Source organism: Siniperca chuatsi, linkage group LG1 (genome assembly GCF_020085105.1).
Source record: "Siniperca chuatsi isolate FFG_IHB_CAS linkage group LG1, ASM2008510v1, whole genome shotgun sequence".
Lineage (NCBI taxonomy): Eukaryota > Metazoa > Chordata > Actinopteri > Centrarchiformes > Sinipercidae > Siniperca > Siniperca chuatsi.
The window spans coordinates 2,813,988-2,826,491 of NC_058042.1; the positions used below are offsets into that span (position 1 = coordinate 2,813,988).

At 39.2% G+C, this 12,504-nt stretch overlaps 1 protein-coding gene across 1 annotated transcript; it reads right to left on the bottom strand.

Annotated features, from left to right (window-relative positions):
- Window positions 1–632: 632 nt before the first annotated feature.
- Window positions 633–10,038, bottom strand: LOC122881824. Its single transcript, XM_044208468.1, is given in 15 exon segments — window positions 633–1,149; window positions 1,259–1,382; window positions 1,385–1,462; window positions 2,336–2,435; window positions 2,871–3,271; window positions 3,386–3,576; window positions 5,041–5,099; window positions 5,508–5,570; window positions 5,653–5,796; window positions 5,911–6,052; window positions 6,548–7,280; window positions 7,369–7,507; window positions 8,095–8,232; window positions 8,420–8,625; window positions 9,844–10,038. Coding segments are annotated over 15 exon segments (2,835 nt in total). The 5' UTR covers window positions 10,024–10,038; the 3' UTR covers window positions 633–1,012.
- Window positions 10,039–12,504: the final 2,466 nt, after the last annotated feature.

Consider the following 12,504-nt stretch of genomic DNA (forward strand, 5'->3'; position numbering starts at 1 on the left):
AAAACTAAGGTGGACAGAGCTTTTGCCATCAGGGCCCCGAGACTCTGGAACAACTTGCCCGAATAAATGAGGTTGTCTGAGACAGTGTGTTCGTTTAAGTCTCTTCTCAAAACACATTTTTATCGTAAAGCATATCCTGACTTTACCTGAACTGGCTGTTTATTTTATTGCTTTTGTGTATTTTATGCATTTTATTTCTTTATATTTCGTCACTCACTGTGGTATTTTATTTCTCGTGTGAAGCACTTTGTACTTTGTTTTGATAAGTGCTCTATTAATAAAGTTTTATTATTATTATTATTCTTATATCCCGGTGGGGACTTTAACCTGAATGAACACTAACCCATGGGGACTTGTGTCACCGTGGGGACAAAAATTGAGGTCCCAATGGGTAGAGACAGCTTTTTGAGGGTTAAGACTTGGCTTTAGGGTACAGGTTACGATTAGGTTAGGCTTAGGGTTAGGGTAAGGGTTAAGATTAGGCACTTAGTTGTGATGGTTAAGGTTAGGGTAAGGGGCTAGGGAAAGCATTATGTCGATGACTGTCCCCCATGGGGATAGTGAAACAAATGTGTGTGTATGCGCATATGTGTAAGAGAGGAGAAGAATTAAACTGGACAAAAGCAAACATGTAAGAGAATATATGTTTTTATTGATCCATTAAGCAAGTGTATCAAAACTGACTAGCCATAAAGGGCTTCTGATGTGTAATTATGGTATTTGACTTAGGAATGATTATGATTGAATAGGACAACTCACATCAATCAAGATACTTGTTTTAAATCATAGTGTGATACGTAATAGTAGACCCACAACGGTAAACACCACACAGCAGCTGCAGTAGTAGTAGCTGATCATCCTTTCAGTGTTTAATATAAAACTTGCTGTAGACATTTCTAAAATGAAACATTCATACATGAACATGCAATATCTGATAGCAAAAATAATCAAAATAACTTTAGATATTCAAATGTAATGAATACAGAATTGGTATTCTGCACACGCTGCTGTCTTAATTTTCAAACGCAGGCAAAGGTTGGTATTTGACCCTTGACATTTTGGCTTTGTACATGGCCACTGCACTGATCATGCCAACAGCTGCAAGAAGACAACCAGCGATGAATACCAGGTTCAGATTCAGGTTCATCACTGGAGAAAAGAGAAGCACAATTTGAATTAGATCTTGTCCAAAGTCTAACTGGGACTCAAACGAGGTAATTGTGTTTAATCTGTTAAGAAAACACTCCCTGTACTATACCTGGGCTTCCGGTGCTCTCAGCTGACCTCCTTATGCGCAGAGGACCCTGGGAAACAAGGTGCCTTGAACTCTGGGTGACAGCCTCTCTCTTTCGGTGTGGTGATGGTGGTGACCGGCTGGCCATGGGGAGTTGATGCATCCCTGTGAGCACCTGGTGTTGGGGTCCCCTGCTTCACACATCAGGACTGAACAGCTGATGTACACCTGAATACAACAGGACATGGTGTCATTATATCAGCAGATACCGTTGTGTCTGCTAGTGGACAAATAACAGAGTTGTAGTCAGATCCCACATGCAAGATCAAACCTCTGCTCCACAAATACCCTTAAGATGAGACAAACAACACATGTCAGAAATTGTAAAATACAAATCAGGTGTTCAGAGATTTGGTTCCCCATTTTGAGTGGCTTTAGTATAAAGATGTGTCTTCGGGAATTCAACCTTTTTTCATATTACTGAATATTCCTAAGCACCTGTCCACCCCACCAAGTGTGCATTAGATAACACTTACTAAAAAAAAGCAATTTCTGAATTGGACCTATTCATTCATTCATTCATTCATTTAGAGACATTTACAGGCACTTGCTCCTGTCGTAACGCGAGGTGCTAAATAGAGAAGTATGTGGACCCAAAAGCAGATGAAAGGAAGCGGTCTCAGGGTGAAGTAGCCGGATGACTACCGTGTTTATTGTTGGGTGGAATGCAGGCAAGAACAGGCAGAGGTGAGCAGACAGGTAATGAGCAGACAAAAGCCAAAATCCAAACAAGGTTCACGGGAGGACAAAGAATCCAACACAACTTAGCGACAAGGCTCGGCAGGACCAACACCATATATACAACAATGATGCGACACTGAACAAAGAAAAGACCAAGACTAAATACCCTAGGGGAGGTGAGATAACAAGACACAGGTGCCAACAATCAAGGGAGGACCAACAATTAAAACTGGAGGGAAAACACAGACAGGAAGTAAAGACACAAGACACACAAGGGAAGAAGAATACTACCAAAATAAAACAGGAAGTGATAACACCAAAACTACCACAGCTCCAGTCTAACCACAGTCTATTCTTCACCTGGTCATGCAAGCCGATGAACTTGAAGGCCTCCATGCTGAACTGGAATTGTGTCTTGTGGGCGGGGGAATAGATTTCAACAGTCGAGTCCACTTTACACCTAGTCAGCAAAAAACAAAAACAACATAAGAAATGTTGCCTCTGTAGCTCTATGCCTTAAAATGGATGCCATTATAGAGGCAGAGGTGTTATTCTATTGAAGGTATTTACATGATAAGGAAAAGTAAGTGAAGCATTGACTTTTACATCCTGTCATATTGTGTGGGTGAGCCTTTAAGATAAAGGGAGATAATCATCTACAAGGTGAAACACACAGGTGGAAGACAGTGAGACATTTAATCTACATCTATCCATCCACTGTCTACAAATGTGTAGATGGATGGAGAAATGTCAGCAAACATTGGGTGACAGACAGACAACCATTCACATTCGCTCTCCTTCACACCTATGGGCAATTTAGAGTCGGGCAATTTAGTTGCAAACCTCTCATACGTTATGTCACTTTGTTGCCAGTAGGGGGTGTACTCATGCCTACCCATTTTCAATGATGGAGTAGGTTGGACTGTAGTTTGGATTGTCATATGGTGCAGCTCTGCAGGACTCCACAAACAGCTCGGTGTTGTTGACTGAAGAGGTGGCCTCTAGCTGCATGTAAATCCTGTTCCCTATATCATACTCCAGAGGGTATGAATTTGGATCAATCATGGTTTGGAATTCGTCGTTAGGATAGAACTCAAACTGGTACGTGAACGTGCCGAAGCCTCTTTCCCACACTGTGACGTTCTTCCTGTGTGCTGTGAAGCCCAGTGTCACGTTTCCCCGTTTGGGGTACTGACAGTAGAACTGCACTTCCAGCAGATGTTTCCTGGTGATCAGGTCTTCGGTGTTGTCGACCGTGGTGATTTCATTCTTGAAAATCAGGTTGTCATCATCCTCCTGCGGAGTTAAAGGTTATGTATTCAGTCCTCATACTGCTAATGAAAAGGAAAAGCAACAGCAATAACTGAGGGAAGAGCACAGTGGGTAATGAAGCAAATGACCCTGCCTTACCTCGATCTGAGTGCCACAAGCGTTTAGGGGGATGACAGCGATGATGTGGGTGCTGTTGGAGTGTGTCTGGAGGCTGCAGGCGGTGTTGGTGGGGTCATTGAGCCGCAAATGATCCTCATTGAGTCCATAGAATGAAGTTTTATCAACCTCTACTGTCATTGAAGACTGAGTGCAGATCACATTGGATTTAACTAGAGCAAGAGATTTAGATTTAAAGCATTAAAAAAATATATACACATTATGCTGAAAGTGCAACGCAAATTTCTCAAAACCAAACTGGCCGACGGATGGCCAGAAACGCTGAGCAGCTCAGGAATATCTTGCCAGTCCTTCTATAGTAGGAGACCCTCGCAGGTAAATAAAATTTGGTAACCTCAAGAAACAACTTAGGAGTAATATAATTGTTAAAATCAGGAAATCAGGATTAATCATCTGTCCACAAAATTGGACATCAAGCATTGATGGTTATAGTTCAACAACAATTCATACAAGACGCGGTGTAGTCCTCATTCGTCCAGGAGTGTTCCATCGTAGAAAAGGTTTCAGTCGTAGTCATTTGGACACGTTTTCCGTTTTCAGAATCAAGATGTTTCAGCTCTCATCCGGAAGTCATTCTCAGTTGTGAAAATGGTCTGAGAACTCAGAAATTTAAGCTACTCTGTGTTGCTTAGGCCCTGCCCTCAGGAGGAGTCTTCCTGAGGGCAGGGTACAATTCAATAGTACAATTCATACTATTACTGCAACTTTGTTGTTCTTGAAAATGCTTTATCTGCTGAAACTTTTTGGCTGTAAATCAATTGACTTATGTTATTAGAATGTAACTTGCAGTTTTTGTAACAAAACAATATTTTGTGCAGATTAGTTCCATTAAGTGAGTAAAAGTTATATTTACATTTATATAAAAAAACATATATATATGCTTTTGCATTGCATTGAACAATAAAATATATGAACTTGTTAGTTTACCACCATTAAAAATATCAATTATTCTATAGTTTTTTTACATAATATATCATTTTATTCATTGTTTTTTCAAATACAGTTGAAAACACAAATGCATGCTGTGAAAAACAGCTTGAAAAATGCAAAAAAAGAAGTTTCAAAAAATTTTATGCCTAAAGAGTAATAAAAACACTTGTCATAATTCATGCATGCACCAACAAAGAGAGGGAAGAAGAAGACTGCTAGCTAGTAGACATGGATGTAAACAATGCTGGATTCAAAATACTTAAAAAATGGCTTTGCAAATGTTTTATGATGAAGGAAATTCACTCAGCATGTTTGTTTGATCTCAATGATACACACAGTGCATTTTGGTGATTAACACTGAATGTAAACATGACTTGTTTGTTTACAAGGAAACTCCACAGGGCCCCTTTAAGTTGTGTTGACACCAACAAGAAAGTGACATTTCTTTACAGTTGTGCTTGTTTTAGTCAATATGAATAAGAACCTTGGTGGTTTGGTAGCAAGGTCTACCCAAACACAGTACACAAAAGTTCACGTCTTGGAGCTTTAAATTTGTTCTGTAATGTACCCCAGCCATGCAGCCAATATTTGGCATTTGAACATAGCATCTAGCATGCGATATAGTTGATGAAAATACACACTATTACAGTTGTAGTTACACTACAAAATGTTGACATTAGACTCACCTTTCTCCTTCCCGATGTCCAGCAGAACACACCTCATCTCGGACTGATAGATGCCAGACCTGAAAAGCATCAGTGAACGCTGATTTAGCACTTTAACTGAGGGGTGTAATGCCTGTTATTCATTCAGTTAGGCTGATTTGTCATTGTTAAACTCATTACTGTTTGGTGTTTTTTGTCTCATAATTACGGTTTGATAATTAATAATTACTATTATTAATTATCAAACCGACAAAAGTGTATATGTTAGGTAACTATAACCAGATTTTCCGGGGGGGGGGGGACTTGTAATCTATTTGTTCATTGTTTAATAATTGTGAATTCTTGTCAATCTTGGCAGCTTGATAGGTTCCTTATTTGTTCATAAGTTTCTTAATTTTCATCTTTCAGGCTCAGTTACAACATGAGCAGTGCGCTCGACCTTGTTGCTTAGAGATATATTTTTCTAAACACAGAGGAATGTTACTTACTGTGAAGATGGGTTGGGGTGGTAATGGTAAGGCTGTGTGATTTGAACAGTGGGTACAGCGGACCTGCAAAATGTGTAAAAAGTTACATCAAGGTTCACATCACACATACTAATTCTGTCATAAAGAAAACAAAGCCAAGGCTCACCCTGTCACTGACTCGACAGCAAAGCAGATGGGGTAATGATCTCCCAGGTCATCTGGAGTAGGCGTCCACCTAATGACAAACTCGTCATGTGTGGTCCTGTGCTTGCTGATATTCAGTGGCCCACTGATGATGATATCCTGTATTCTGTAAAACAAAACAAAGAAACCAGAGATTTCCTCGTTATTGCTGATGTTATCTTACTTGCTGAAATGATGAGAATGTTTTGCTGCCGCATTGATCACGTTGGATCTCACTTACGTTGAGTATGTAGCTTGTGCTTTGACTCTGATCTCCACTTCTTTGTTGACCTCTGCTTGGATGCGTGCTCCATTTTCAGGTGTTGGGTGCACAAACTTAGGCAAGTAGTGTCCCTCCTGACATGAGGGAACAGGTGGGTCCACTGGAGTTAAAACAAAAAAAAGGGTGTTGACTAAACTTAGGCCACTAAATAAGTAAAATAAAGGAATCGTTATTTACCCACCACAATTTTATTTGTGGCAGTGTGCAGAGTCATTGTCCAGTGAAAACCAAGTATCTCCAAATGTAATTATTTAAACATTTTCAGATAAAATAAAGGATTAAGTGTTCCTTCAGAAGTTGAGAAAATGTTCCTATTTCTTAGGCTAAACCCCATTTGATTATATGAAAAATGTATCGTCACAAATCTGAAAATAGGACTGTTTTTTTTAGCACATGAAAACTTGATGTTTTGGAGAGACATGGTTTTCACAGGGCAGAGACCTTCATGGTGGGAAACAAAACACACAAAGGTTTTGTGAGTTGCAACATGCATGAAAGTTTCAACCGAGTGAGAGCAGTGCAGCAGCAGGCTTTTTGCTCAGTGTGATTAAGTGTGGATTGGCTCATTAAAACGTAATAGTAAAACCGGACTTACCAAGTAAAGAGAAATGCAAAGGTAGTTTACTGAGAGGAGGAGTGGTGGCATGCAGGTGTCTCGGGGTGCTAGCGTACGGTGGGGTAGTTGTAGTTTCTTGAGTAGTTGTACTATGCCACCACCATGGGGTTGTGGTTGGTGCTGTGGTTGTGGTTTGTGCTGTAGTTGTACTGTACCACCACCACCATGGGGTTGTGGTTGGTGCTGTGGTTGTGGTTGGTGCTGTAGTTGTGGTTGGTGCTGTAGTTGTACCGTACCACCACCACCCTAGTGCTGAGGTTGTGGTTGGTGCTGTGGTTGTGGTTGGTGCTGTAGTTGTACCGTACCACCACCACCATGGTGCTGAGGTTGTGGTTTGTGCTGTGGTTGTGGTTGGTGCTGTAGTTGTACCGTACCACCACGACCATGGTGCTGAGGTTGTGGTTTGTGCTGTGGTTGTGGTTGGTGCTGTAGTTGTACTGTACCACCACCACCATGGTGCTGAGGTTGTGGTTGGTGCTGTGGTTGTGGTTGGTGCTGTAGTTGTACTGTACCACCACCACCACGGTGCTGTGGTTGTGGTTGTGGTTGTCGCTTGTCTCCTTCTCCTCTCAGTCAGTGGAGCCCTGGAGGACTGGGATCCGTCAGTGTAAGCCAGAGAGATGTGCCCTCGCGGGAAGTCCTCCACCACCATCTCAAATCCATAAACGCTGGGGTCGGCATAGGAGTTTTGGTAGTGTAATGTGCAAGAGCCCTAACAATGTGAACAGTTAATCGTTAAGTGAGGCAAAGCATTAATCCCGTATTGTACAAGGTATTAGGAAATAGATTTTTCAACTAACCTGATCCAAGTGGAAGCCTAAAGGTTGGCTGCACGAGCTGCACTCTGTACCTATGATATTTCCATATCTGCATCGAACTTTGTCACCATCAGGATCAAAGGACATCAGCTTGTATGTCCGTGGGCAGTTCTGAGGAACTCTTGAATAGACACATTAACACGAGTTAGTAAAAGTCTTGTGCCAAGGATCCTTTATGCAAAAGGATCAATTTAGCAGAATTACAAACACGTGAATCTGGATAGCTAGACATGTAAAACAGCAAATGCAAGAAGTAATATAAAGCCAGTGACATGCTGGTAGTGGTTTCAAAACATGGTACGTGCAATAAATGCAGAATTACAAATATTTGTATTCATAATGAAAAGAGAAGCAGAACATTAGTTTATTGTATTGTTTGTTTGGCTGAAAAAAATCTTCCAGGTAAAAAACTTTTCAGAGATCCATGTTTTGCCCCAAGCACTGCAGGTAGTCAAAATAAATGAACACCCATATTATTATTCAATGAAAAAATGTACTTAAAGCCAATGCGGGAAACAATACCAGTAACAATAGTTGCAGTCAGTTTTTTGTTTTCAGTATTTTTAGACTTGCACGGTTATCTGGCTGCCATAGTGGAATTTCTTTTTGTACTACTGGTGGGTGCCAAAGTAGGACATTTCCCACAAGTTCTTTAACAAAATGATTAGAAGTTAGCCTAACTGTTTCATGCTAACTGAAGGGCCTTACCGTAGGAAAGGTAGAATGGCAATGTCTGGTGATTGGTTTGGTTTTCCAGTGTCAGATCGTGTTCCCAAATCCACATAAGTCAGCAGTCTCCAATAAACAACCGAGTTACGCGTTGAGATCCAGCAACAGCTAGCTGCACTGGTATGAGTGGAAACAACACTCATGAAATACAGCATCTAACAGCTGCTACTTTTATGAGAAACAGAACAGCAGCAAATACAACTGTATGCGACTGAATGAGTTTAAGCAGGATTGATGGATAAGAATACATGTTAAGAACAGCAGCAACAATATTAATATAACTTAAATAAACCAAAAAGCTTACTTCATTTCAAAAGGTCTGTCACTGGGGACATTTCTTGTACTGACTGTTTCAGTTTCACACCATTGGCTGTTATATTGTGGTGCATTGGTGCTTCTGTCAAGTATGCCTCTCTGATTTCTGGCATCATAGCCACAGTTGCCATTGTAACAAGACCAGTAGTGGGAGTGCTGACACCCATCGAAGGTTGCCCTGTTACGAAAGTCCACCTGTGGAAAAAGATCAAATTAAGCAATTGTACAGTTAGAGATGGTTGCTCTACTGAAACTAAGGACATTTTAGTAAATTGCATTTCTGTATATTTTGTAAACACACCAGTTAATATCACTCTATAATGCTATCCATTTTAAGAAGGGTGTTTATCTGTCTTGATCATTTGATCAATAACAACAAATGTAGCTAAAGGCCATAGCTTAACTGAAAAATGCATAGTTTTTAAAAAATCATAAAACCAATAATATTGCAATATGTCAATGAAGTCACCTCTTGGATCTTGACATGAATAAGGTAAAGAAAACGAGAATGAAAACCATAATGATAACAATAATAATGGTAAAAGAATATAAGATACAACAGAAAAAAGCTAGAGGGGGAAAAGCAGCACAGCCTAAATTACAGTCAAAAGATCCAATTTCATAAAAAGTATTCGAGATGACATCCAGTTCCAACATTTAGATAATTTACACACTTGAGTGTACACAAGTTTACTGTAACATATCTAATTTGTCTTGATTATGAGAAACAACTAAGCTTTTTGGAGTTAAAATGTAAAACACAGAGCATAATTTAAACTTTCAGTAGACACCCTGGTTGCTGCCGACAGCTGAGAGAAACAGCAGGAATGAAAGCAGGAATCAAAAATAAAACAAATGAGCGTTTTCACGAAAGCTATCCATATTATTTTACATTTATCCCACATTTAGTTCTCACTCTCAGACGTAAAGAAATTTGGATGTACAGTTGCTGTACATGTTGCACAAAATAACCCTCAAGCAAAATGAAAAATAACATGATTTATTTTTAGGTTTTTAGGTTCCTAAGACTTGCAAGCAACATCAGCATCAGAGGGATTTTTACAGTTTGAGAAAGGAAGATATTTATCGATAAAACCATGGCAAAGTAATAATAATACATTTTATGTAGCTTTTTTCAATGTACTCAAATATGCTTTACAAAATAAAAAGATAAAAAAATCAAGGTAAATAGATTGAAAAGATAGCAAAAACTGCATCTGAAATTAATGTAAAATGTTCTGTTCAGAATCAGAATAATCAAACCCATATAAAATAATAACAGCAATAATAATGATAAAGTGATAAGACAGGCTATTCCCAGAATATGACAAATGTCTGTCACATAACAGGGAAAACACATTCACGCATTATCTGTAATGCATGTTGCATATCATTAAATATTGTATCTCTCACCCTAAATGTTCCATCAGGGTTTCTTCCTTTGTAGGTGTGGTCGCAGTTCCCCCAAAGTGATGTGATGCAGACGCCAGTGAGACCAGGAGCAGCTGAAGCAGGAGCACGAGTGTGGAAGCCATGATGCCCAAACTCACCTCTGTCCTGAGATTCTCTGCCACTCACATCCGCCTGCAGCATCCTTATATACACTTACAGGCCAGCCAAACAGGCTGGTGACCATCCTGCCAAGCAAGTACCATGTTTCAGAACAATAGCTGCAAAACTGGTTTGAGTGAAAATAGTAAGCACTGAAAGCATTTCATACTCAACACCTTGTTTAACATTCTTTCAACAATACAGCATACACAATTTGCAAAAACAAAACATAACTTGTGGATGATGAACATACTTGCAAATGTTAGGAAACTAAAACCTAAGCACAATCATTGTAGTGTATATGCATTTTTTCATTGGAGAGTATGTTTTACACAATTCCCACACATTATCACATCATTTCCAAGGGTTTTTAACTGACATGGTTGCATTAACAGGTGAGTAAATAACTTGTTTTGCAAACATCCACATTTCTTTAAATCTAGCCATAAGAACTGAATGGTTTGCTGTCGTAAAAATGCTCAAGTGTGTTTTATTTTGGTAACTGCTTTCAGTTTGCAGGATTGTTCGTCTCATTTCAAGTATCAGTTGAATGTCAATTGAAATGCTAGTAAATGTTTACCACCAGTTTTTCCTTAAAATGAGAAACTTTAGTGTATAAAAGCTTTTTCACACTTTCTTTTTCATGTAATTGTAACAGTCAAATGGTATTCATAACAATAACACACCTTCTATACCAACCAGTCTGTCTACATCTCTCTTCACAGTGCAATGATATTGTGCAATTAAGGCAGAGGTATTTTTCTTTTTGTTTCTGTTTTTCTCTTGACAGCATCACGTACATTTAAGCAGGTGCTTTTAATGCTGAGCTCCTCTGCATTGAGCTGAGGCAGTCACTGCTCCTGGTCAGGTGTGATTGGCTGCACAGGTGATGGGATGACTCATTATAGTTCACACACCTTCATTTCACTAATCTGATTCAGATTACTTTTATTTTTTTTACTGAGCTGCAAGGTTTACGAATGTGCGTAGTTAATTCATTGTGTTGGATTTAGTGGCATATGCCCTTTTGCTTAATCTTAAACGTAGTTTAATAAACATTAGACTGACCTAAAGTGAGTGTGTATTCAGACAAACAGACAAAGTTTTCATTTAAGATTCAAATAAATAATCACTGGACTGCAAATGACTTTAATTCATTCATTTGAAAAGACATAAAGGATGTGGATTTTGATTTTTTCACCAAAACTATCATGGCTTGTCCCCTTGATCAACAGCAGTTTTTATTTCCTTTACATGAGAAATTTGAGTGAATACAACCTTTATTACACTGCAGCTATTATTACAAGTACATCAGTCAAATTGTATTCATACCGCTGATGTGCCTCCCTCTTCCTTTAATAACTGCTCTTTTTACGTATCTCTTCACAGTACATTAACAGGCAAAGCTTTCTGTTTCTGTTTTTCTGTTTTTCTCTTTTGTTTCATGTTTTTTTGTATAGCACCTTTCAGCAACAAGGCAATTCAAAGTGCTTTGACATAAAAGGCAGTATAAAAGCACACATATAGTGTAAACAGGATTTAAAAGAGTAAAATAAAATAAAAGGTAAAAATAAGCTAAAATACATAAAACAGGTGAATATAATATGCAGTGCAAATTTAATAAAATGCAGTAGCAAACAGAAAAGTCTTAAGCCCTGATGTAAAAGAACCAAGATTTTGAGCAGACCTAAACATTTCTGGGAGTTTGTTTCAGATATGTGGAGCATAAAAACTGAATGCTGCTTCTTTGTGTTTAGTTTGGACTCTGGGGACAGTAAGCAGACCTGATCCCAGACCACCTGAGAGGTTTCATAATGGAGCAGCAGATCAGAAATGCATTTTGACCAGTGGCATTAGTGGTTTATAAACCAACAGTAGGCTTTTAAATCAGTTATTTGACGCACAGAAAGCCGGTGCAAAGATCTGAGAACTGGAGTGATGGATCCACTTCCCTGCTTTTAATGCTCAGCTCCTCTGCGTTAAGTCGAGACACACGAGTCACTATAGCACTTGGAAGTACAAGCTACAAAGCTTCTGTTGCGATGACAGATTTTAACTCCTGCCCAGGTTTGATGACAGGCGATGTGATGACTCGTACACCTTCATTTCAGTTTTTTTCGCTTAGGTCAGGACTGTTTTGATGTAGCAACTATTGTTGGGCAGTAACTGGTTGTGCTGCTCATTCCTACTTTCAACACACAGCTGTTCATGTTGATCTCTCCATCACCATAACCTCCTTTGCCTTCTTAAGATAGTTGTGATGGTATCGCTTGACTTGACAACGTTTATCTCATATCTCATTGACGCATTTGGTTTCTGTTCTGTGTAACCTTGTGAGGGCTTTATTGTGCTCCCTGCAGAATTTCTCACTCGATGTGCAGCATCTTCATAAACACAACTGAGTGACCATTATCAATGGCTAAAGTGTTTATTTATAAATTAATCTGTGGCTCTCCCACTATACATTACTACCATGTTTGTTTTATATGGTATATATGTGCTATTGCTCAGGAATATGGCTGA